We start from the raw sequence: 27,181 nt of genomic DNA on the forward strand, positions 1-27,181 counted from the left end.
CATCTATTTAAAATCATTGAGTGCAGTTTAACTTTAATTAATTCTAAAATACCATGAATACCACACTAGTACAATATTGAACATGTAATAACTCAAATTATTAACAAATAATTGTACTCATTGAATAATACAACATAAATACTTCCAGGTTCAGGTGATATAAAATAGAATATAAACGTATAACCAAGTCACGTCAGTTAATTTAAATAATGCATGTTCTCTGATTTCCTGATTTCATAGCTCATGGTTTTAATTGAAAAGTTCAGTGGTTGACACATCAAATCACGAGACACGTATATGTATATGTAACATGCTAGTTGAAAAGAATATTGTGATTTAAAAATGTTAACGGTTTTGGTTAAGGTTTTTCAACTTAATGAAAGTCAACTTTTTGAATCCACATGCTCCGACACTCCAATACAAATGACGCAAGTAATATCAACACTTTTGTAAACATATCAACATTTCTTTTTGGAAAAGCAGCTGTTCTATTTGAGGTACCACATTGTGAAAACCATGAACAAACTGTGAATACAAATCTCGAAAATAAAGTCTTTTATTTGGCTGCTTGGTGAAAATGAGGATGGCCCTAAAAAACTGCAGGACTGTTCTCCCTCTTTTTCTTTTAAACAAACAAATATCAGTGCACACATTATGTCCTTTAGATTTTCTTTTGGACATGAGTTTGGCCTTGTTTTAGTTTTTTCCATTTTAATGGTCTTTATTGTGCTTGTATTATATTTTGCTGAATATGGTCTCATAATATTATATACAAATGTAGTATCTGAACAACAAAACAGAAAAAATATTGAATTTATATTTAACTAAATACACATTTTCAGTTAATAAATAGTCATATTTGTAAATAAAGATATATTTATATTTTATTTTCAAAATTACAGGAAGTGAAATAATTCCATATCCGGTTGTAGCGATGTTTACAACGCGGACGTCGGGCGGCTAATGCTAGATATCTGGAGATAAATCTGCATTCACGTCGTATATTCCCACCGCTCTGCTCAAATGGCATCTCCGAGCCCCGTGACCGTCCGGGCTCCGCCGGCAGCCGCCAGCTCGCCCCCTGTCCGGGGGAAGAAACGTCCCGCTAGCCCGGCGGTTTCTGCGGCTCAGCAGGTCACCGGAAGCTGCATTAGCAAGAAGAAGAAAAGCCAGATGACCGCTCCACCGACCACACAGCCGCAGGTAATGCAGCAGTCGTGGTACTGATGACGCCCATCCAACTGTAATGTAGCCTACTTGCTGAATATTACTCTGAATAACGGTGATTCAGATCTGAAGGCAGCCAAAAAGCACTAATAAACTAGATCACAAATACACCGTGTACAAAGGCGCAGCGTGTCAAACTACCTGTTATTCACACGCATGTGCTGTGTCACAAGTAGCGGTCCGTAACAGCACATGTGTGGACACGTCCACGTGTGAAGCCATCTGTAGTCTTTAACGTGCACAGCAGCTGTAAAACAAGTAGCTTCAAATCCAATGGGATCACTGCGTGTCTGATGTTGTCTTTGTGTTTCGTCAGATTGCAGCAGTGGAGTCGGTGCCCGAGGTGAAGCCAGTGGGAACAGCTGACTGCGGTCCTACTACCATCACAGAGTCCACAGCAAAGCCTCCACCGTTCAAAGACCCCGCGTTTATGGTGAATGTCGGCTTCCAGTTGGGTTTGAAGTTGATCTGCTTCTGTGGCTTTTCCCTTCAATTCCCCCCCATGTGTTCCTCTCTGAATCTCTGCAGCATTCTGGGATCGGTGGAGCAGCAGCAGGTAAAAAGAACAGGACCTGGAAGAACCTCAAACAGATCCTGGCTTTGGAGCGGACTTTACCCTGGAAGCTCAATGATCCCAGCTGTGAGTTTTTATTTTTCTTATTACTTTGTAACTCAAAGAAATAGGCTGCATTTCTATATTCTGAACTCAAAGCCCAAATTAATTGTTTACTATTTTCAAACAAAAGTACATTTTACTATCTCAGTGACTTTATTTGACAAATGTCCAATCAGTAGTTCATTTTAAGGTCTTGCTGAGTTCACAGACTACAGCATTGACGCCCTTCCCTCCTTGAAGCCAACTAAGAAATACTCTGACATCTCTGGACTCCCTGTGAGTTATCACTTTGCTGAAATCCTTTTAATGTACGATAAACACAATTACTTTAAAGTCTTGGGTAAAGCTTATGCTGAACACTCTTGTCTTCCCTCAGGCAAACTACACAGACCCTCAGACAAAGCTGCGCTTCACATCCTCTGAGGAGTTCTCTTACATCCGCCTCCTCCCCACAGATGTTGTTACTGGCTACCTTGCACTTCGTAAGGCAACGTGCATCGTACCTTGACAGCCGAGCAAGGCGTGAAACCTGAAACCAGTTCCAACCAGAACTGAACTTGTGTCAGTGTAGGAAGCTGTTGGGCCAACCAGGGGGCTGAGAGCACAGGCAGCATGTGGACAAGGCCCGAGTCAGAATTGTTACTGCGTGACAAAATAAATGCGACAACTGTGAAACAAAAGGTTTTTACTTTTGAAAAAAAAGTTCTTTGCGTATTGATGTTGTCAATAGCTCATTGTTTTATTGTCAGTCTTTCTTGTTTTATTCCTAAAGGGGTAAGAAAGTGTAATTCGTTCGAGTCAGCAATAGAGTTTTATTTTGCATATTTTTAAATAAAACATTTCCCAGTATCCCGGATGATATTTTTCCATGAAGTGCTCCTATGGACCGTGGTGGGTGGAAGTTTGAGAGCTCCTCCGGGAACATCCAGTTGTTTCTCAATTACTCTACATAGCATTACTGGCAAGGATGCAGTACCCCCCCCCCCCCCTCTTGTGGTAGAATATCTGTCTTCAGTGGTGAAAATTCAGTCCGGTTGGGTTAAAGAGAAGTTGTAGATGAAACATGTTTGCAGAGCTGTTTGAAAGAGTTTGTCCATTTCAGATTAATACTTTTTACAAGAAGCTCATTAAAGCTAATTTGATTTGTATGTTGATTTATTTTTCTTGTATGCATCTTTTCCACAAATACACATTTTCCCAGGTGAAATTAGTTTCATCTCAATGATATACAAAGGACAACCTTTTATTAATATTGATATTACAGTAACTAGTACGCCTAGTGGAGTGCTGCTACCGCCGTGTGTTTTATGGGAGGCTCTGCATGCAGAAAGCTGGAGGCAACATGTGCAAACGGATCTTATTGATCACATAATGGGTAAACACTTTTTTTTTTAGCTCCGCAATGAACCCAAATGATAAAGCTGCTAACCTTCCTGTAAAAGGTCACAGTGTTTTAGTGACATGACTATGACCGGCTGTCAGGAACAATCGTTATTTATCTGATTATCCCTAAATGCACGCACACACTGTTACCCCTCTTGACATGCACATGAGCAGCTTCTTTAACCGAAGAGCGATTTTCTACTCTTAACTTAGATTGTTTCAACTAAATCTGAAGGTGACAGAGGCCTGAAGCAATTAAAGTACTATCCAGTACTTCATAAAAAATAAGACAGGTTTAGAAAATTGTCAGAAAAAAGGGATCTGAAATTGAGTAACGAAACATTATTTTTTGTACCAGTAATAATTGTGCAACCCCCAATTTGGGAAGCATCGTTGTAAAACACTGTTTGGTTTACATGAAAGTCCTGTTTGAATATAGCTATAACGGCAAACAAAATCCCTTCCTTTGACCTGACCTGTGAAAGAGTGTGAACAACTTTTCCTTCCAGGGATCTATAAATTATTTCAGGTAAAACTTCACAAGCGTACCTGTCAGCATTACACTGCAGGATGAGGTGGCCTCTGGTAATCTTCTGGTTGATTAGAGCAGGACGCCATGCCTTGGGATGCACATGGTTATTCTCTTGTCGTTCAGTCACAGAGTTTCGCACAAACATATTTGAGGGGAAAGTGCCTCTAGCATATCCATCAGTCTTTGCTGGCCCACCAGGGAAGGAGCTGTCAGCATCCAGACATCTCCACACAAAGGATCTCCCACATCATAATTCAACGCAGTGCCCCCTGAGCTGCTGCACAGACCTTGATGAACTGAGGGATGCTGGTGTGATATAGTATGTGTGGATGTGTGGATGTGTATTTTAGACACACACGGAGAAGCCTCCCCGCTTGTTTGCTGCCCTTGTCCTGTCTTATGGTGAATAAAGGGCCCACACTCACAGGGGAACAGCTGATTTAGAGGAAGGTCTCTCAAATGTCTCATTCATTTTTCAGTGCTGGCACACTGCTGCTGCCATGGCGACATGAATAAGGTATATCTAGAGACTGCTCAAGCTCAATTGTAAACTGATATGAATGTCTTATGGGTGAAGTTAAACTATGAGTTGTAACTCCGGGGCATTGGACTTGCGCGCCCCATTCCTTATGAACACATCACTTACTATATCAGGCAGACAGCAGGCCAGAGCAGCATGCTGGAACCAGCAACATCAAAGTTGCTGGAACCAGCAACATCAGAGTCTGTGATTTTGCAGCAGCTGCGCTCGAGCTCACAGTGTAAACACACCTGGGTGCCACCAAGAGCTGTCAAACGAGGGGAACTGTTTTGTATTGCTGTAAGCGGACTGCGGTCCTCTCTAAACTACAAATAGCTGTAGCAAAAGCGTTTATTTTCATCATGAAGTTGATTTTCTAATTGACACACACACATACGTGTATGCAAACATGCTGCTCGGGATGTCATTTAAAATGTGATTATGTAAGCGAGATAGTGGAGTTTTCTGCTCTAGTGACTCTGGGTGGTATGCAAGCCAAACATACGCAGCCGCAAGCCCAACGTATTGACCCCTGTCAGCAGGCCATTGACTGGTGCTGGATATGTGTCAATGTTTGTAATGGGGATGGATGGCTCTCACGTGTGTGCCTGCATGCATGTGTAGACAGATCCTAGTTTGATGACATTTGTACAGAAAGGATATACATGTGTGTGAGTGGTGAATTGCAGAACATTTACATTAGAAAAGGTTCACTACAGGCTTCTTTTTACTTTTCTTATTGTACTAAATGACAAGTACTGTAATGTAATGTACTATTCTGTATTAGTAAGCATGGAAAGAGTTCACTGAGGACTGCAAACTGTATATTTCACGACAAAAACAGTTATCAATAGTAAGATTGCTGAGCAAGACTGATCTTTTTTTTAAAGTTTATCCTGCTATTATACAAAGGATGTGGCCAATATGTATTTCTAAAGAATAACAGAAATCAAATTGCTTTTATAAATGAAGGCGTGCCCCGCATTAAAATGGATTTGCTGCATTCCAAAAGTAGCTGAGAGTAGATTTCCTCTTCCAAGTGAAAGATACAATTACAGACAACAAAGAACACGGTGGTGAGAACCTTTTGCAGATAATGAGTTATACAAGATGGCAAGCTTGTCGTGGGAGAATGCAAATAGGATGTGTGTATCACATATTTAATCACTGACTGCTGACTCGCTTCCTGAATATCTTCTGCATGACCTGACCTAGAAGTGTTCGCATCTCATCCCGTCGAAGCAGAGTGTATTCTGCATGTGCAGGTAGAACTTTGAGTCATAAAAACAAGACTCCTCTCTGATTTCATTATGTGCAACAGGAGTTTGGCAGCAATGCTGACAACAAAAAATCAATTTGAATGTGTAACTCTGAAAAACTGGACTGACACCACATCTTGCACACCATATGCTGACCACCGTGAATCTTTCACATAATTACACCCAGCAATTAATTGCAAATCAAGAAGAGAATTGACCATCTTTGTGAATGAGCGGCCAATAAATTGGTATCAACTGAAGAAAATGAACTCACTGAGTCAGGCTTCTCTTATTCTGTAATAAGTTGTGAGGAAAAAAAGGTTATGCCTACAGTGAAGACATTTAAACACTCCCCTGATGGAAGACATAATAGTGAGCAATATTGTTGACATCCTACTGTATTTATAGTGTCTTCTAACAGAGTATCCCATAAACAGTTCCCCACTTCCTTGTGGTGGAAAAGAGGAGTCAATTTTTTTTTCTCTACTTTTCCAGCTCAAATGTATCCTCAGTATATAGAAATATACAACACATGTATCTTCACTTGATGTCTTATTGGATTGTTTGCTAGCAGTGGCCCATAAAAACAGGGGAATGTTATGGCCCTCTGTCATACTGACCCATTAGAGCTGCCCACCATACCCTGGAGTGATTTATAGTTTATGTGTACATATTCCAACACATGGATATATTTCATAAACCTAACCTGGAACAAAAAGGCAAGAAACATGCTTTTGTCTTTTTGTTGGACAGATATGCCTATTGTTAACAGTCAAATTATGATTCTTTTTTTAATCAATGTCGAAGTTTACCAACTAATTCAGGTATGAAACTACATTGTACGATCTAAAGACTTTGGGGACATGAAGCAATTTGATTGATTCAGACTGAGATATTCAGGAGATATGATGGTTGGTTTGCCACTTTTTGTATCCAGTGTCTTTTCAGTCTATGACAGACTCCACAACTTCTACAAAACTAGTAGAAAAAAGGAGGGACGGAACGTTTCAGTTTCGTGCTGTTTTCTTTTTCAGTTAAAAATAGAGGTTTCAACATCCTTAAAGGAACAGTGTGTAATAATTAGGGGGATTAAATGGCAGAAATGGAATACAATATGCAAAACTAGGTTTGATTAGTGTATAATGAAACTAAGAATCATTGTGTTTTGTTTAGCTTAGAAAAGCCATTTAGACCAGAACGGACAAACACTAATGAACACGTTGTTCACGTTTTTGCATTACTAAAAACTACAGATGGCTACCAAAACCTGGTATTAAACGTGACCCTGTGCTAAATAATTGATTGTTGATACACTTCAACGTTACTGGTACTTTTTAGTGGTACCATTGAATGTTTTGGTATATTTTAATATCACTCTAAAGCAAGCGTCTCTCTCTGCCGGGCTGAGGTGCCCCAACCACACAAACACGTAGACACACAACGCCATGCAGTAAAATGCCAATATCTTGAATCAATACATCTGTTTAACCAGTATGAATATGTAACCTAATTTAATCCACCCTGCAATGTGGATTAAACAAGAACCACATGCAGGATCGGCCAAAAGCAAGATTTTACAATACTGAAAAAGAAGCTGTCTGTCTGTGACTGTTTTGCTTAGTTTGTTCTTTCTTCTTGAGACAAAGCATGGAAAAGTGGACAGGGTGAATGACTGATACTATCTGATGTCTGCTTTCTTCATTATTGATTATTATAATTTATCAATTTCACTCAGGGATGTTATTTATTTTTGTGGACATTTTAGATTAGTTTCCAGTGAGATATTAATGACTTTAGAGACATTGCTGTTGTGAACCTAACTGTTGCTGCTCTAGATAATATATCCAGTTATATTGATATTACAAATAACTTATAATCCTGTTACAATATATGTTATTTAGTGACGAAAAAGACTGGCGGGGTGAGAAGAGTAGCTCCATGCGGCAATAAAATAAAGAGACCTCTCTCACCCAAGGGCCACCATGTTATATGACACACTTGGAAAGGGAGGGGTGAGCGGAGGGTCATCTTGTTGCTTGCTATCTGAAACTTTACCACTAGATGGCACTAAATCTCACACGCCGTTCCTTTAAGTCGACACACACACGAAATTCCTGTTTTCTGCATGAGAAGCACCAGCTTCCCTGTGAGTCAACATGCTGCTGTTAAATATCTTTTTTCAAGAAGAATTAGGTATTTTAGTCACTAGTGATACAATACCATTGAGGTCCTTACAAATACTTATACTGCCTTCTCATGAAAAAGGTAAATGACACCATGTTACTGATGCAATTCAGGCTGCACCATCCTCCTTTTGTACAGCTTTTCATTAAAACGTTATATAATTACTATTCATTATAATGAACCAAACAACGCATGATCGTTTGGATACAGTTGTAACATTTTCAGACAATATCAAAGAGGATCAGATCAGATGTGGTATTTCTTCCGGGTTGAGGTCGTGAAGGGAGGGATGAGCAGTGATGCTGCCTCTGGTCGCTCCGCACATCAGCAGCGTAGCTCCAGTCCTCAGTCACACAGACCCGGGGAAAGTCAGCACGTCCGCCCGCAGAGCGAGAGAGAGAGCGAGAGAGAGAGAGACCTCGCCGCATAGCGTTAGTACCGGCTGAACCCTGATAACATCCACGCTCTTTCCAAATGGATGTCTCCTCTTTTTCCGCCGTTTAACGCTGGACCGGCTCTTGTAGCTCGCGTTCACCGCGAGAAACCGCTCACCCCCGGCTTTTTTAATTTTTGTATTTTTTGTTTTAGGTTTGTCTCGACGACACGGAGAGGACCACACTCCCCCCCCCCCTCCCACCCTCATCTTTAGCTCGCTAAGCTAAGCTAACTTAGCTGTGATACTTTGCACCGTATCGCCCGTGTCTCTGCCTCGGAGCTTTGGAGCCTCGGCGGTCGTATCGAGTCGCCACGCCGCCACGGGTAAGCGAACGGTTTACGTAGCTATGTGTGTAAAACAACGCCCCGTTACTTGTTTTTTTAACCCGGACGAACTGTCAGACACGGGGGCTTGTTTTGTGACGTTATGTAGCAGCAGCAGCAGCGGGCGCTGTGGCAGAGAGGCTTCTTGTTGACAGAAGCAGCCAAGCAACGAGGATGTGATGCGACTCGCCGTTATACACACATTGCACGTTACTTCCCCGCCCGTTAGCCGGGAGAGGAGCCTCCCGGCCCGGGGAGGGTGTTGAATCAAAGACCGCCGGCTCTGTTGATAATATACAATTCTCACTTCTTCTTCTTCTTTCTTTTTTTTGTAGCCGTCGCGTGCGAGCGTCTGCTCTTCACTGTCTTCCATGTGTGTGTTATCTTCACACTGCCGCATTTAACTGCGGCGAGCTTTGCTAACGGTTTATACAAATGACGAAGTGAGACGGCCTGCCTGGTCCACCAGGATGTTAGTCTGCACATAAAAATAAAGTACAACAAAAAGAGCAGTCCATGTTTTAAAGTTGGGCATAATGGTGACCACAGTGTATGCACTCTCTCTGGTCGACGTGTCCCCGTGTATCTCTGAACGGTCCTGAGCTTCAGTGGTGCATCGCAGCCCGGAGAAATGAGCTGGACACCCGGAATTGAACCCCTGCTTTGGTGCTTGTTGTGTCTCCTGCGTCCTGATAGAGGTCAGATGATTTAGCGTAGCTTGATGCATATAGGAGGTAAATAACTAGTGGCCATATCGAACCGCTTTGGTTCTTTGTTGGGCTGCAGATTGCGAGGGGCCCTCCTCCTCTGTTGAACAGAGTTTAATCACATTTCATGTAATTCAATCAGTAAGATTCCTCTTTTTATATGGTTTGGTTGAAGCATGCGGGGCCATGGCGTGTGTGGGTAACACACAAAAGAGACTCATTGAGTGAATGAAACCGGGTGAGAATGAGCGAGCATACTATGCTGTAATTATCTCAAGAGATAAGAAGAAAGGGATTCACTGCCTCAGTCCTGCAAGACTGCAGTTGCAGAGCAGATGAAGACGTTGGATTGACAGGGAACCAACTAAATGAATCAGAGAGAGAGAGAGAGAGAGAGAGAGATATGCATACAGTACATGCGATTGCAAGTTCTCAGCGCAGACATTTTCTTCTCTGATTTGGGTTGTATGTGTGTCATGCCAGGAGCTTGCCTAAACTCCGGCCCTGTGTTGAGGCATGACTGTCCAGCATTGAAAGGAAATGAATCATGTTCCTCATTTCAAGGCTGTGCAGTCGACATGATGCGTTTCCTGCCCTGTGTGTGTTGACTGTGTGTTCAGGCCCCAGCAGATGTGCCAGCTGTTGTGTATGGGTCCCACTCTCCCATACTTGTGAGTGCGGATTTGAGAGTTTTGCAAATTAGGAACATTTAAGCCAATCTTCTGAACATAGATTTAATTAGAGGCAAGTATTTGGATAATGACCTTGATAACCTGTGCTCTCTGAGTAAGACATGAGTGATATCAATGAGGGCCATCAACATCTATATTGTGTGTGTGTGTGATGTGTACAGAACTCTCAATTATAAAGCATGTGAACAATCACAGCCAAGAGTTAAACATTTTGTTCAGTGTTTGTAATCCTGGTGTGAAGTTCGTAGACCTTTTTAGATTTTCCCTTGATTTTGCTGCTCAGTATATTTAATTAAAAGTGAAAGTCTCTGATGTCCACTCTGTTGGTGTGCATTGGTATTTGTGAGTGGATGTGCTTGTCATAGAGGCTGGCTGTGGTGCATTTATTGCTCCGAACAATAGCTCTATTCTGGCCCATTTCTCCGGAGGGAGGCCAAGGCATACTGCGTTCCCGGCACTCTGTGTGCCAGCTAGGCTTGGTTTGGGATTGGGTTTCCACAGCCACCTGGAGCTCCAAGCACAGGAATGCCATTGTTCCTCCTTACAGACTCTGGCCGGATCAGACATTCATGCAAACACACACATACAGACACATGCATGTACACACACTCGGCACGCAGCATGCAAGAGGAGCTCATATACCAGCTTGTCTGTCCCCCAAAAACTTCACCTTGGTTGTCATTGCTTACATAAATAGACAGTGAATCATCAATCCTCTGCCTGCACAGCCACTGAGACCTGACATTAGCAGCAGAGCAATGTGCTTGTCTGAGTGGCTGCCTGGTTAATGTTTTTAATTGAAAAGCACGGAAAATATCTGTGAGCTGAATTATTTGCAGTTCCACTTTTTGTTCTGTTGTTTAGCTCATCTGATAACCTGCAACATGCTCACGTCTTGAGACAGGCATGTGAAGCAAATACGTAGTGGTTAAAAAACTAGTGATGAAACACTTGAATTGGTCAGCTCAATGTGTTAATGGACAACAGAGGAGGAGTAAATAGTTTCATAATTTATGAAGCAAAATTGGCAAACTCCAAGACCAGTTTGTAATAAATGATCAACCTTTCTCTTCGCGTCAAATTAAATACTTTTGAGCATTTGTGTTGGTCAGACAAATCACAAAATGTGTTGTAGACCATACAATTATTATAGTGACAGATTTATTGATCATGAAAATATAAGTTACTTGCAGAACAAAATGCAACCAGACTTAAAAAGTAGTGACCTTGAAATCTACTTGAAAATGTAAATTAATTAATAAACATGTCATAGAGAGACGAGATAGCGTAGCGACACCTCTTCTGTTATCTAATCTAGCCGGCGCAATGTCAGTTTAACTTTGTTTACTTCAAAGTTGTCTTTTTAATCAAATCCCCCTCTCACAAGGAGACCTTACACACACATCAGCTGTCAGTAAGATGTCTGATTACAGAGTTTTGTTCACTGGGTTTTGTTTTTAATAATGTTGTCTCATAGGAGCACAGATATTAGCTATTTCATGTGTACCTTGACGTCATTTTATTTTGGTGGTGATTTTTAGCCTTTATTAGAGAGGAGTTAGTTGCGAGTGACAGGAACTGTGGGGGTTAGAGAGATCGAGGACGACATGTTGGTCGAACTTGATGATTTATATTTGTAGGCCCCATTTATTATTGTTTGATTGTTTATCCCGTCTTCAGGAGGATTATATTGCTTTTTCTACTCGAAACTGGCAGCCTAGATTTTATGTAGACCTTCCAGTAACTCACTCCGGATGTTGATATCTAGTTTAGCCGGATCAGATAGCAGAGAACTAAATAGTTAAACTTCAGACACAGTGAGAGAAACAGAAAACAGAGGGGGATGAGAAAGAGAGTGAGATAGCGATGGCAGCATTTAGTAGTTCTGCCTCTCGCTCCTCGTGTGTGTGTGTGTGTGTGTGTGTGTGTGTGTGTGTGTGTGTGTGTGTGTGTGTGTGTGTGTGTGTGTGTGTGTGTGTGTGTGTGTGTGTGTGTGTGTGTGTGTGTGTGTGTGTGTGTGTGTGTGTGTGTGTGTGTGTGTGTGTGTGTGTGTGTGTGTGTGTGTGTGTGTGTGTGTGTGTGTGTGTGTGTCCTCTGGCTTTCCAGCGGGTCACATTAGAGATAGAGTTGCACTGAAGTGGGTCAGCCTGTGCCACCAGGGAGTCTTGCCAGCTCCCTTCTCCGTCTCAGGCTGCAACCAACTAAAGGCCAACACAAACGCATGAAACCATAGTTGTGTGTTCAGTGGAGGTGTATGCATTGTTTGTTGGTGTGTGTGTTTACATGCAGACCGAAAGTGATCTTTGGTGTTCTTTCATTCATTGAGATAACAGCCCCCCCCCCCCCCCCCCCCCCCAACCACCCTTCCTGTTCACTGTACTCCTTATAAACAGCTTTGCTGGAAACTGAAATACTGTAAAGCTGTGAAGGCTAAATGATCAGCATGCCTAAGCTATGGCGCAGTATGTTTAGACTGCATAGAGCCTCTACAGATGATTCAGAGCCTGTCACACAGTGTGTCTCAGCTGGATGGACTCAGTGTTTCTGCTGGCTTAATGATAAGGAAATAGGATTTAGCCCAGTATTCAGTAGTGGTTTATTTTTTCTGAATTTGGTTCTCCTCTGACAAGGAATTAGTGATCTATTTCTGTTCTCAGTGTGCTTGCTATGTCCCTGCATTGTTAAATCCAGGTGACATCATGGGGTAATACATAGACAGTGAGCATAGTACAAGACAAAATATGGCTGAGATCACTTTTAACTACTTCCTTCCAATACAAATAGAAGCTGCTGCTTTTAGATGAAGTGATTATCAGACTGTTGGATAATGTTGTAAATCCTTTTCATTCTGGGGCATAATCTGAACCCATTTTGTTCCACCACTGGTTGTGTATCGGAATAAATAAATATTTTGAAGACGCAAGTCTCAACCTGCGAATGATCTACATTCCAGCAAATTAATGAGTTCCCTTCAAGGAGCGACAACATGCTTCATGTTGTAATTGACAACGGGATAGAAGCATTACACCCTTTTTAGAATGATCAACGTGCATGTTTTGGCATCTCAGGATATCAGTTTTTGTTGGGAAAAACAAAACTGATTTCAATGCGCATAAAGGACGTGGATGTTGGTGTTCCCTACTTTCATTTGCGTTAACAGGATAAGACCCAAATCCTATATTTCCATGCTCCTTTTACATCTGGACAAAAGCATGAACAAAATCCAATTCAATCTGCAATTTGTAATTGACTTGTGGTTGCAAGCACAGCGGCCTTTGACTTAGTTCCTCCAGTCATCCTATTACGTGGTTGACTTCATAAAGAGATCCTGTGCTTGGATAGTACGGAGCTTTCACAGGCACCTTGAACATCCGAGCAGAGTAAAATAAAAAGGACCGCTCAGCCGTGTAGGATTGAGTAACCCTATACGCTGTGTGTTCAGCTTAGCTCCAACAATTCCCTTCTTTGTAGGAGTACACTGATCATACCTCTGTATGTTGCTCTCAGCATCTGTTTCACTCCGATATGACCCGACAGGAAAATACATAGTTTCCATGGCAACGGGATTTCTCCATACCCATCCCCCCCCTTCACACCCGCCATAGGAGGAAGTGTAATATGTCCAATTTCTGCTGACTCATAGAGAAACAGTTGTGTGTCACACACTTGGACACAGATGTCTCCGCTCACTCCAGCCTGAAATAATTGTTTGTGTGCCTTTTTAACGTGTTTGACACTGTTTGTGATTGTGTGTTGGCTTCTTTATTCAGCATGTTATAGTTATAATAATAATAATAATACATTTTATTTGTATAGCGCTTTACAAGGTACTCATGGCACATGTGGGCCTGTTTGTTTTGTAAGACTTGAATGTTGTTAAAGAATAAAAAGAATAGTTCTTTATGCTGTCAATTTAAAGGAAGGGTATTTTTGGTCTGTACGGTGGCCTGGCTAAGTTTACATTTATTGATCTCTATGGGGATATTTGCCCTCTGCATGTGACCCAACCATATTGTTTATGAGCGGCAGGCAGCCACCGTGCACGGGGGATAAAGTCCAGTTCTGAAGCCAGTGCCTTGGTCAAGGACAATGGTGGGAGACCTGCCTATTGTCACATGGCTGTCACTAGTGGTGCAACGGAACATAAAACTCACGGTTCGGATCACGGGTCAGTCACGGATTTATATTTGGTTATATAGTAATGTATAGTGTTTTTTTCTTCATAAAAACACACAATTCAAATGATAAGGAAATTGATTGAAGATTGTATTTTATTGAACCTTGTCATTAGTAGTTTTAATGATGGGTGTTAGGATTTTAAACCTCTTGTAATTCATCCCTAATGTCTATTTTATATTAATGGGAACACATCTTCAAATGCATTTTTAGAGATTACATTTGAACATATCATGATAATGTTATAATTGACTTTTTGTTCAGTATTAATTGTCACTGAACAGACTATGAACGCATCATAATGTCACCAAACAGAACCTTCGTTCTGCTCCTGACAATTTAAACACAGATTAGTTGTTTACAATGTAACATCAGAGATCGGCGACTAGAAAAGCATAAATGCCAATGTCCTGATCGCATATTTGACTGAATATTGGCAGTAAAATGTTATTGATCACTGTCATTGTTGACGCTAAACTGTGTAATTAATCCACGGTCCACAATCGTGCCGAACTGTAAGAGGGGAGCTGTCACCACCACTCATCCCTAGTAGTAAGGTAGTAGTAGAGTTTAAACCCAGAACCCTCTTGCTGTGAGGTAATACTGCTCACCACTTAGTCATTAAGCTGCCATAGACACAGAAAGACCAGCGAGGATTTATAGACATTTACTCCCCAGATATCACTGCTTTCATCCTAAAGATAGAAGCCCTGTTTGTACCTGGATGAGCGTTCTTAATTGGTCCTTGTTCACGCAGTGCGTTCACATGGAGGCCTTTACTGCAGAAAGCAATGCACAGTTGAAAGAAGAACATTGTTGTAGAAGAAGTCAGTTGTTTTGCACGATGCTGATTATTACTGTCTGTGATCAGAAACCGATGATTCACTGATGGACGAAATAAGTATTATTTATTGGGGTTAAAGGATTTTTAATCACGCAGAAAAACACCTATGGATAACAGACAGCTGGATGACCAACAATGTACACTTGTGTGTTTTGATAAGATCAACTGGACTCAACAGGAACAGCTACGAGGTTGCCATTGGCAACCATTTTAAGAAATTGATAATACATTCTTGGCCTTTTTTTTATATCTGAAAATAACCCTAAATGGGTGCAAAAAAGTGAGCGAATGGATGAACAAGCAATCCGTGACTTGCTTGTTTCATTTAGTAAATATCTGTGAAGAACATGAAAGCTGTAATGGTGTTTTGAAAAGCAGGAATTGAGGGAGTTAACTGATCACACATTCACATTAAAATTCAGTAAAATATTAGATAAAGCACAAACTACAAAGAGTTTTGTTAAAGAAGTTAAAGAAGCTCAAAAATGTGACTAATCTAAAAGAGCTTTTTTTTCACAAATCAAATTTAAAGCAGCACTGTGGGTTTGTTTGAAATGGATTGAAATTGAACATTATTGAATTGATAAGGTCATGTTGCCCTTTAACCATGAACAAGGGCAACATGGGAGTTGGATAAAAACTATTAAAGTCGAGTCACACTGGTGTTTATATTCCGCTCTCTCTTTCATCTTTCATCATCACCAGTGAAGGTAAATACTGGTGAAGACTAAAACCAAATCAATTGTGTTTTTACTAAAATTACTGACTTACAAATCAGTTTGGATGTAATTTATGTAACTATGTATGTGATGTGACTGTAGCTTTTACTTTCTCAGATCAAAGGTGTGACTGCGCTCTAAACGTTCTTTAGTTCATTAAATGTTGCAAAGATGACAGTTGGCTAAATTTGTATACAATAGGGACGTATCTATAACGTATCGATATTGAGGAAAGAAGAGAACAAGAGGAGGGCAGAAAGGACAGCTGTGCGGTTGCAGCTCGGTGCTCCGTCATTAGTTGTGTGACAGAGCGAGCTATCTGCCCCGGGCTCAGCCTGACCAAGGTACAGCACTCCCCTCTGGGCCCGCATACACACGCAACCATCCATCTCCAGTGCTTATCTCCTACCAGGCTGCTACTCTTGAGTGTCTGTTTGCATGTGTGTGGGTCTGTGTGTTTGTGTGTCTGAGGACTCTTTGAGTGGAGTTGTTCTGGCACGGTCACACTGATAGCCATATCAACTCATGGCTGATTGACTGCACAACACTAGCCCATTGTTTTGTGTGTGTGTGTGTGTGTGTGTGTGTGTGTGTGTGTGTGTGTGTGTGTGTGTGTGTGTGTGTGTGTGTGTGTGTGTGTGTGTGTGTGTGTGTGTGTGTGTGTGTGTGTGTGTGTGTGTGTGTGTGTGTGTGTGTGTGTGTGTGTGTGTGTGTGTGTGTGTGTGTGTGTGTGTGTGTGTGTGTGTGTGTGTGTGTGTGTGTGTGTGTGTGTGTGTGTGTGTGTGTGTGTGTGTGTGTGTGTGTGTGTGTGTGTGTGTGTGTGTGTGTGTGTGTGTGTGTGTGTGTGTGTGTGTGTGTGTGTGTGTGTGTGTGTGTGTGTGTGTGTGTGTGTGTGTGTGTGTGTGTGTGTGTGTGTGTGTGTGTGTGTGTGTGTGTGTGTGTGTGTGTGTGTGTGTGTGTGTGTGTGTGTGTGTGGGTGGGTGGAGTAATCTACCAGAGGCTGGGATGTGGGTCAGTGTGGCTGCAGCTCTTCAGGGAGAGACAGCGGCCGGATACGGGCTTTGTACTTACTGTAGGGGGACTCGCCTAGGTAAAAACATGTAAAGCAGGGGCCATCCTACACTTGAGATTTGACTTTTGCATTTCCACATACCCTGAAACAAAGCTTTGCCTATTCTAGTCATTCTAGCCTTTTTTTCTTTGTGCCGAGCTGAACGTGTTAAAAACATTCAAACGTACCTAAAAGTGTGTGTTGAGCTAGTGTTATTTAAATGGGGTCTTCTATAGTGATAGAAGTTTAGATTAAAATATGTGCGACGTCTTAATAAAGCTAGATGGTGGATTTCACCTGCGGTCATTAGGCCAAAGTTATTGCTGAACATTTAGAACTCAAAATGAAAGCTTATTGGAGGTTAAGTAGTTTGTGTGTGTGTGTGTGTGTGTGTATAGACTTCACTTGTGATTGATTGTGCATTTTGCTGCAGCTAATAGGCTATAGTGTCCTTTTATTTGACGTACAGTCTCATACAGAAAACCACTTGAAGGGGTCCAGCAGTGTTATAAAGACAGAGTGTGCAAACAGACCAGCAGGTTACTTGATGCTGCTGAGTGTCAATGACGGACAGCACTGTTTGAGCAGTGTCATTCTTTCCTGTGAAAGAACAACTTTTTTCCTTTTTGTTTCAGGCTGATGCTGTAGATATTATCCACTTGCTGTGACTCGGCACACTCAGTTTGCCAGGTCCATTATATATTATATTATATATGATCTCCATATTTCTAATTGTGTCACATTATCTTGACTGATACGTTTCACCTGCTTTTTGTTCAGTGCCACGTGGAAAATAAAGTTCAATGCAGATAAAATACCAGCTTCTGTTGTACAGAAAATGTGTTAATCCCACACTGTGCCACTACACCAGAGGCGGAGGAGATTACATGCTGTGTAGAATTGCTCGGAAGTCTCTCCTGGATTGGGAATATTGCCGGGAGCTTTTGAGCATGCAGCCGTGGGCATGCACCCTCCTGCGTTAGAGCATCTTTAGCTTCTGTACTGTGAGTATTTCTTTGTGAAACAGAATGTGTGAGCACTGTACAGTTAAGAGAGGGATTTAAATCAAATCCTTCCTTTGATTGAACCACTGAAAAGCGGAAGGACTTAATGTAGTTTGATATGGAGCGACAGAGGACTGTGGCTCGACACACAGCTCCCTAGTCGCTTCAAGGTGCAGAGTGATTGACGGGTGGATGACATGATATTATTGGTTTAAATTGATTGGTACTAGCTTACCTACGCATATGTCTTATTTTGTTTTCCAGGAAGAAAATGTGATTGGATTTTGATGTAAAAATACGAAGAAATATGATTTTGTTGACCAGAGATAAGATCTAAAAGAGTTAAAGGCAGTGTGTGTGTGTGTGGGTGTGTGTGTGTGTGGGTGTGGGTGTAATTATCTGTGTGTGTGTGTGTGTCACCACCCGCTGCATAGTTTATTGTGCTCTCTACTGTACTCACCGTAAACAGGAAGCTGATCTCTCTGTGAAACTCCTTTCATCCGTTCTTTTCTGTCTGTCCGTCAGTCTCTGTTTCTTCCTGTACCTACCCAGCCCCCCCTCTGTGAGTACATGCACTATATCTAGAAAGTGACAGCCCCCACCCCCTCCCCATTTCCCACAGCACGTCTTTATTATGGAAAGCAAAACAGGCTGTGGTGTGACAAGTTTCTTCCATGATAAGTGTGACATGATGGCGTGTCCAGGGGAGTTGAGCCAGTTGCTTCTTACCTATTTTCTCCTTGCTCTATTCCTGGCATTCCTGTTTTTGCTCCTTGGGCTTCCCCTTCAAAGCTGTCAGAAATAGTGCGCTACAGCTCCAGTTCCCTGTGCAACTGTTGTTGTCATCTTTTGTTGCCTTTCCTCTTGTCCCTATTTAGCATGGATTTGGTGTTTTGTGCGTGCATGAGGTACTGCGGGCCCCTCGGTTTCTTCCTTTCCCACACCACTGGAGACACAAGGCGTTGGACAGCGCAGGAGGTCGAAGGGACGGCTGGAAGGAGGCGCAGTTGGCACCGGATTAGCACTGTTTGTTGTTGCTAAGACCAAAGATGTCATCTTTGGACTCCCTCTGTTACAACATACGCTACAATCTGAGTCACGTAACACATGTAAAAACCTTGGCTGGGAACCAAACACACACACACACGCACGTGCACTTTATGCTCATAGTAAGCTATCGCACAGTCTTTAAGAAGCCTTTCGTTCTTTTCTCTTCTCTCCGGCAGTCTTTAGAGAGCACGGAACAGTTTAATGCTGGCTGGTTGCTGGGTTCACGCTAAGCTTGGGGAATTGTGAATGACTGATTTGGTGAATGACTGATATGACTGTCACTTAGTTTGAGCTCAGCCCACACTACCATCTAACTTCTCCAGTACAAAGGTTGTTTCAGACCTCCTGAACCTTGTTTGGCTCCAGTCCTGCTTTGAAGCCTCAGGGGCCTCAAAGCTTTCGCATGCCAACTTTAGTTTGCAGGGTGTTATGTGGGTGCAGACGTGGATTAACCGCATGATGTGTGTGTGTTAAGTGATTCCTGCTTGCTAAAAGAGAACTTGTGCTTGCTCGCAAAGATTTCATCATCACTCCACCCATGAGCTCCTCCTCACCTCTGTTTCATAGTCTGCCTCAGCCACTGGTCTTTTGGATTTACAGCAGGAATTATGTCAACCCAGACTGGATGGAAAGAAGCCTGCGCTGGAGAAAAAACAGGCTTTGTGGATTAATAACTGGGAGTGTCGGAGAGAGGGTGGGATGATGACGACCAAGCTATTTGGCTGCCTTGTGTGTGCTCTGGGTTCTCAGCTGGTCACTGCTGGACCAAAGAGAAGCAATGCGATGTATAAAAAAGAGGGATGGTGAATATGTGAAACAGAGAATTTGGGATGAACTTAAAAACTTGGAATATCTGCCAAATGATGACAGAACACAGGTCCAGTGATCTCTTTTCCCAAATGTAAAATATAAAGCTCTTCAAGGGTCTTAACTAACTGTAGACATTCATACACAGACATTCTTTTTTGTGCATTTTGTATTATACACTTCCGGACAGTTTATTAGATTGTATAACCATAATGTAGCAACACGTGACCAGATCCTGACATGAAGGCTTAATGCACAAAAGTAAGTTCAGTGCAGCAAATCTCTGTGGATTGCTCACATCTGATCGACACCTTCATGGTCAGTATTGGCTCTCAGTCTGACTGATTGAATCGGTGTCTTCCTACAGAGAATGGGTGTGTTGAGACGGAAAAGACAACTCTTATAGTAAAAATAGTGCCCATGTCATAGTGTTGGACTGATGTTTTTACAATAAAAGCTTGAACGGTAACGTGACCAACACGGTGAACCAAGAACCAGGATGCTTGTGTTAGTGCAGTGCTGTCTTAAATATGGTCATGTTCCACTGGCACAGCTCACTGTTTGGACAGGCCCATCTCTGCTCACTTGCTCTGTACAACACATCTGACTAAGTGTCCATCTGCCCGCCTCACCACTGAGGCATGATGGCATCTTGACGTACTAGGTGTGTGTGACTGTGTTGTACGCCAGCATATCTGTGTGTGTGTGTGTGTGTGTATGAAATCAGGACTGTCTTACAGCAGCAGTATATCACAACTACCCTTTTGTGTTTTCAAAGGACTGAGGTCAGGGTTTACATTTAATAAGGGAACAGTTATGTTGGAAGACCGCCCCCCCCCCCAACTGGTGGAGAACAGGCCAATAAATCACACAAATAGCTCCCTCGTTCAAATGTTCTCATTCAAGTATTGTCTGTCTCTCTTGCCGTTTGTGGTTGCTCCTCCTCAACATGTAGCACTCATGCAATGACTACAGCGTGAGACAGGAAGGAGGAGGAGAGGAAGAGGTTTGCTCTGTAGACAGCCACAGAGAGAAGTGGCCTTTTTTTTCTTCTTCTTTTTTTTTGCTGCAGTGTTGTGTGTAGTTCTGTGGGTTTATTTTGTGATTGTCAGGGGAATCTGATGAGTATTTATAGAGGCTCTTCTTGTCCTGCTTCCAATTTGCAGAGGGATTACATTCCACTCTCACTTTGTGGAGGTGTGTATAAAATGAAGGGAGATTTAAAAATGATGGAAAGAGAGACCGTTTGTGTGTGGGGGGGGGGGGGGGGGGGGGGGGGGGGAGCGAGCGAGAGAGCGAGCGAGAAGAGGAATCGGGACTTACCCCGGAGGAGACGGACACCTTTGGTGGCCAGGACCCTTCACATACTGAAGCATACCTGCACTGCAGTAAAGCCTCCTCACTCACGAACGCAGGAGTGTGTGGGCTGGCAGGAAGAGATTTATGCTATGGTTTTTCTTATAATACAAACCTTTAATACACACACGCATACAATGGCTCGCAGTATGAACTCCCAGTGGACCAGAATGATGACTTGGCTTTAAAGTAGGGCAAGGACCAGATTGAAGGGCACACACGAACACGCACACATGCGTGCATACGCCACACTGAGTCATATTCACTCTCATCTTCATTCTCTGCAGATTTAAAAAGAAATAGCAGATTAATCCAGTGAGATGAGCAGTTCAGAGAGTCCGTCAGTTGTCCATCCTTATATCCCTCTACCCCTCCATCCCTCTGTTTTCTCTCGTTTCATCCTGCTCTAAAGCTGGCGGAGAGTCTTTGGTTGTGTTTGACCTTTTGGTCAGTGTGCAAGGAGGAAGGACGATGGATTTATAACACAATACAAAGACACACAGCCCAGATGACAATTAGTAAATGACTGACAACTTGAGTGCCGTATTCAGAGCAAACACTAGAAAGTGTCTTGGCTGTACGATAGTTACTTCCACTAATGCCAGGAAGTGTTGGTGCAACTTGGAACATGCCTGGTGACACTGTGACTCTGACCATGTGAGAGATAGATGAGTGTTATTGTTGCGCGTGCACAGCCAGGAAGTCTGTTTAAGGCCGAGTGGCAGCCTCTCACGGTCTTCCTGTGGTTGCGTTGTGGTTTTGCTCTCTTTTCAAAACCGTTTGACCACAGTCCTCAATCAATGCACTATAGCTTGAATGTTAAAGAGATGGATGAAAAGGAAGACAACGGTTCTTTAGATTATTTCCTGACTTCCATTCTTGGTTTCAAGATCATACAATAATAACTGCTAAACCTGCATACTGCTCTTCCACTTAGCAAAACCATGTTTTTATTCTGTGTCTTTTTTCTCTCTTGTTCAAGGAGTATGTTTGAGTGACAAGCGAAGGAGGAAGTGGGATCTCTCACGCTCCGCCTCCTCTGCTGGTGGAGCAACCTGCACATCTGACCAGAGACTCCTTTAGTCACTTGGACAGGTATGAGTTTGTTAATGACATTAGCTTCAGCCAAACTTCACACTGCATATTTGTACAGACTAAGGACTAAAATATATACATACAGAGAAGACAATAAACTCAAAGTACAATTAATATAAAACAGCAGATATGTCAGAAGCGTATTATTAAAGAGTCAAACTGACGATGCTCGATGTTGCACCATCGCAACCTTCTTTTTAGGAGTTGAAGCTTTACAAGTTGTTGATTTTACTAAAATCTATTGTTTACGCATTAATAAAACTGTCTCTGAATCCTGTATGATATGGTTATTATGATGGGGATTACTTCTTTCAGGAGAATGTTCACTGCTGTTCAAATTATTGGTGACAAGTGTTTTCATTAGGATGCAAATTGCATTGTTGTTAATACTGCAGCTGTATTTTTAGGATTAAGATGTGAAATACAAATCAAATCCATAGTGGTGATTAACTGTCTTGCTTTTGGTCTCTGATGCATTCAGTTGTGGCTGTTGAATTGTGCTTTTAGTTTTCCTTACTTCTTTTAGTAGGTAGTGTTTTGTGTGTGTATACATAGGTTGGAATGTTTTCTAAAGTTAACACAACCAATAGTGTGGTCATTTAAGAGTGTTTGTGTGTGTGTGGTCGAGCGAGAGAAAGAGAGTGACTGGGAAAGCGTTTGGAGCAGCGAAGTATGTGCAAACTAATTGAATATTAATTCACACTCCTTTGCTAACAAGCGCATAATTTAGACACGTAGCCATTAAAATGAACAACCTAGATTTAGTTTTCCAGTTTTTAAACAGCACTGCTGTGTGCCCTCAAATTTACAGAAAGACAATTAACTCCTTAATTGCACTTAACAATTAATCGTAAAACTACGACAGCCTTAGTGTTTGTTGTAATATCACTGATTTGTATAAAATCCAATGTTGCATTAAAAACGAAGTTAAATATTTTGTATAAAATAACATCATAATAATATTCCAGATAGTAGGTTGTCAGGTAGTCAGCAAAGCCCTGCTGTGATGCCAGAGCCTTGTAAATGTCTCCGTAGCCTTCAGAGTAGCAGCACTGAGAGCAGCTGACACGTGTCGTGCGTGCGTGTCAATCAGTGTCATTAAAGCCTCCACTCGGTGTGATATGAGATGTTAAAAGAGCAATTACAGCACACAGGCGTCACGCAGACCAATATACATGATGCGGTGGTTAGTGAGTTCTTATGTCTGTTATTTATTTGTATACATGTGCTGTGTGCCCGCCTGTGTCTCTGGCTTTCTGGTACTGCAAAGCCGGCAGCTGCGCTCTCTCCAACCATCAAGGGAACACCCCCTGGGACAATAACGTATATTGATTTTGGCCCACAATACCTGAGTGATTTAGAGATTGAATAGTTTAATTCCACTCTCTCTCTCTCTCTCTCTCTCTCCCTCCCCAAATAGCTCAAGATCCATCTGTAAACCTCACCTACAATTATGAGAAATATGTCTCATCAGACAAACTCCCACCAGTTACAGTCCAGTGCAAAATCACGTTTAACCCGGTTTTAATGCCTTTGGTCATCTGTAATGTGAAAATATCAGTTTTCCACAGTCAAAGAAATAAAAAGTGGGCTTGCATGGCTGGCTGCAGGTCGGCAGCCAAAGTATGAATCGTACTGTGAGGCAGTAGAGGAGGTTGAACCAGCATCTGGTTCCAAAGCGCTGGAGCTGACTTTGCTCACTTCCAGCTCTTGAGCGTCGGAGCGTCGGAGCGTCGGAGCGTCGGAACGTCGGAGCAGCGAACTGCATCACTCCGTCTCTGTGGCTGTTCCTGTCACCCTTCTCCGTTTCTATTTCTTTTCTACTCCAGTAGTTTTGTAATTTTGTTATTTATAAACAAGACTGGGTTTCTACCCTGCCATGATTTTTCAAGACTCTTGATTTTAATTAGAAAAAGAAAGTATTAAATAATTATATAGAATTACTCAAATTAATCATGGTAAGCAATGCAGTTCCTGGCCCAACTTTTCTTTTTATTAAATTAAGTTTTAGATTACATCCTAAACAGCCACATTCATGAAATAACAATTTGCAGTGTGAAATACCTACTCTGCTCTTTTCACTAAAAGTTAATTGTTTTTTTTCTCATAAAAGTGTATCGACTTTTATGAGGAGGTGCTCCTCTTTTTCTGTAAAACACTGCGGCAAACCCTGTAATTGTATGTATAAATATACTAATGTGAATATAATATATATTTAGTACATCTAGAGTACACAATAAATTCTATGAATATAACCACAGACACATACTGTGTGTGTCTACTCTCTTTCTCCCTATAAACCAATTGCAGGTCTCTCTCTCTCTCTCTGTCACAGTCCTCCTCTTGCTCTCCTTCTTATATTGAACCAGTTGTGTTCTGCAATCAAGGTTATGACCTGAAAATGAACTGACCCCAGCCTTTTGGCCAGGAGCAGCTGTGTACCTCGTGTACTCCATAGAGAGCAATAGAGACGGGCTCCAGGCCGCCTTGTTCTGTTTCACTTCCCTAATATTAGCCTTTTCCTCGTTCTGCTCCAATTCAGAAGCATTACAACTGTTCTAAAAATTGGCGCTCCCATCAGCGTTGTCTTGGAAACTGTTGAGCTTTTCAAGTCCATATGACCCAACTAGACGTGTGCACTGGAATAGCACCATCTCTGATTTCTGTTTTCTCATTGAAGATGCTTCAAACAGCAACGTACATTTTTACACACTTGTTTATGACGGATAAAGTAGTAGTTTCATAAAGTAGTTTCTTAAAGTATAAACTAGGTATTACAGAGAGCAAGCAAATGCATTGTTTACAGTTTGTTATATGAATTGGCAGCACACCCATAAATCCTCCTCTCTCATTTGACTCCCTCATATTTACCATCTTCCTCCCTCCTCCCCTAATTTTATTTTCCACATATAAACATGAAATCCCCAGAAGGGAGGCTCCCCGTTCCCAGTCAAGGAGCGAGTGATTCTCTCACTTCAGTTTTTACAAGTAGTTGTGAGAAACATTGGTTGTGCAATCTCTTAAGAAGGATTAAGCCCCGTGGAGAAGAGGGGAAATAAAGAGAGACACAGAGAATGATGTGAAGGGGGAAATTGTGTTCTTGTAGGGAAGTAGTGATGGCAACCACTCTTGAAAAGAGACAAACACGGGAGTGGGGGTGGGATGGCTGAGAGCGAAATGCCCAGGATGGAGATGTAAAGAAAAGATGGAGGGAATGTGATCTGTTCAGGGATTAGGGAGAGAGCGCAGAGACGGAGGGACGGAGATGTGTGTGTGCCTGTTTAATGTCACGGGGAGCCAGGCTGTTGAAGAGGAACTTCAAAGAGACTAGCGCCCAACATAAACTAAACTGACACACATTCACACACATGCAACACACACACAGAAGCAGGGCCCGGGGCTACAGTGAGCACAGAGCAGACCTGAGGTGTCCTCTGCCATGCCTGATTAGAAATACAGTGATTGGAGAGACACGGCTCGGAGACGGCAATGGAAAGCGCGTTAAGTCAATGTACATGCATATAAATATTCTCTGCAACTGCTCGAAGCGCTGCTGTTTTGCTTCTTTCACTTCTGCTGTGATCAAATGGCATTCTGGTAAAAAAAAAAAAAAAAAACAGTTGACATCTCTGACAGCATTTTGACAAGACTTGTTTGTGAGCAAGAATATATGTGTGCCTTCCTGTAATGAAGTGCCTCCATGTCGGTGTCTCCTCCCAAGTGCACTGTTATGTGTTTGGCATATGTGCCCCTCGCTCTGGAGGTGCGCAAGGAAAGGTGACAAGGATCCGAGTTCCTGCTGTGATATCAGGTTGTGTCATGTTGCTGCTCGGAGGTCGGTACAATCCAGCTGTGTTTCAGAGAGACGGAAAGAAGAGCGAGCGTAGAGCAGGACCTGCATTTCAGGCTTCCCACTGATGTTTGGGAATTTCAAGAATTCAGGAGGAATCCAAACAGTGAGACAAGCAATTTGACGAATTATTCGAGGGTATCCGGGAGGATCTATGAATGAACTTACTGTTACTTTACAGGAAAATACCTGAATGTGTTTTTATAACTACCACGTTTATTTGTGTTTTATGTTGCTTTTCCCACAACAGTCCTAACACTAAACTTTCGGAGAGTTTTAAGTGTATTGGAGATGTGGTGGGAACCCTAAAAATGTAGAAAACCTGGGTCCTTGACTGTGGCTTACAGAAGAAACAGGGCTTATATATCAATGAGAGTAGACGTATGAAACGGCAAGGGTGAAGGCTACGATAAGATACAAGATTTCTCCATAAAAGAAAAGTGTGAAAATTGTAAACCAAGAGTAAAATTTGAAATTTGAGCTGGGACATGATGCACTTGCATTAAACTTGTCAAAACCATTGTTGCTGTAGTTCACTTGATTTGATTAGATGATTCTCTTCTCTGGGAATTACAGACCAGCGCGTTGCATTTATCCACTGGTGGTTTCTATGCACCATATTCATTTTGTCAACATGAGAGAGATACAATATTGCAAGGTTACAAAACTCCTGTGAATTGCAGGACGAGTCTGACATGAGCTGAGAAACTTCTCGGGTTCATGACCATGTCACATAATAGTGCTCCTTGTTATTGGCTATTGCAGCTCTCATTTCACAACTCGCAAGTAGTAATTACAATGTTCATGATTATAGTGGTCAGCAATAGGGTTGCAAAGGGGCGGAAAAGTTTCCGGTAAATTTCCGGAAAGTTTCCAGAAAGTTTCATCGGGAATTTTGAAAAAAAAAAATGTGCCTACGTTTTTTTGCAAGAGCATATAACAGGGAACTTAAATGTAGTTGAGAACAAGACTATGCACGCCGAGCTCAGCTGGACCCTGAATGCAGCTGGTTGGGAACATTGTCTGCCAGAAACATAAACGTGAACATAAAACATTCTGTTGTTTTTGAACGTCTTTGTCATCAGTGTTGCGTCTGAACGTTTCAGCCCTTTGCCTGGCAAGTGTGAGAGCGCCAAGTTGCGTAGAGGCCAAGAGCGGTATTGCAGACAGATAGAGATTTAAGTTATAGCTCGCAACATATTGAAAAAAATAACTGAACTAGTTAATTTTTTGGAGCTGTGAACTTAGTTCAACATTTTCAAAATAACTGAACTAGTCCAAAATGTTGAATTATTTACTATGAACTGAACTAGTTCATTTTAAAATGTGTGAACTATGAACTGAGCTAGT

At 42.1% G+C, this 27,181-nt stretch overlaps 2 protein-coding genes across 3 annotated transcripts in view; both read left to right on the top strand.

Moving 5' to 3' along the window:
- Window positions 1-922: 922 nt before the first annotated feature.
- Window positions 923-2,523, top strand: ino80c (INO80 complex subunit C). Its single transcript, XM_034553572.1, has 5 exons — window positions 923-1,203; window positions 1,544-1,660; window positions 1,756-1,867; window positions 2,052-2,119; window positions 2,220-2,523. Exons 1-5 carry the CDS (start codon window positions 1,024-1,026, stop codon window positions 2,349-2,351), a joined length of 609 nt encoding a protein of 202 aa, XP_034409463.1. The 5' UTR covers window positions 923-1,023; the 3' UTR covers window positions 2,352-2,523.
- Window positions 2,524-8,003: 5,480 nt separating this feature from the next.
- The window catches only part of galnt1 (UDP-N-acetyl-alpha-D-galactosamine:polypeptide N-acetylgalactosaminyltransferase 1), a 34,224-nt gene continuing 15,046 nt past the window's right edge, over window positions 8,004-27,181 (top strand). The window contains exons 1-3 of one of the 2 annotated variants that reach the window (XM_034553310.1): window positions 8,004-8,152; window positions 8,310-8,480; window positions 21,869-21,981. The gene's annotated coding sequence lies outside the window, so the exon portion shown is untranslated. Of the gene's footprint in view, window positions 8,481-21,868; window positions 21,982-27,181 lie in introns of both variants that reach the window. The other variant, XM_034553309.1, reaches the window with a different exon arrangement.

Source organism: Cyclopterus lumpus, chromosome 16, assembly GCF_009769545.1.
Source record: "Cyclopterus lumpus isolate fCycLum1 chromosome 16, fCycLum1.pri, whole genome shotgun sequence".
NCBI classification, from domain to species: Eukaryota; Metazoa; Chordata; class Actinopteri; order Perciformes; family Cyclopteridae; genus Cyclopterus; species Cyclopterus lumpus.

Coding starts and splice junctions, on each gene's coding strand:
- ino80c (XM_034553572.1), top strand. CDS start 1,024: ATGGCATCTCCGAGCCCCGTGACCGTCCGGGCTCCGCCGGCAGCCGCC. Junction 1,204..1,543: donor CACCGACCACACAGCCGCAG/GTAATGCAGCAG, acceptor GTGTTTCGTCAG/ATTGCAGCAGTGGAGTCGGT. Junction 1,661..1,755: donor TCAAAGACCCCGCGTTTATG/GTGAATGTCGGC, acceptor GAATCTCTGCAG/CATTCTGGGATCGGTGGAGC.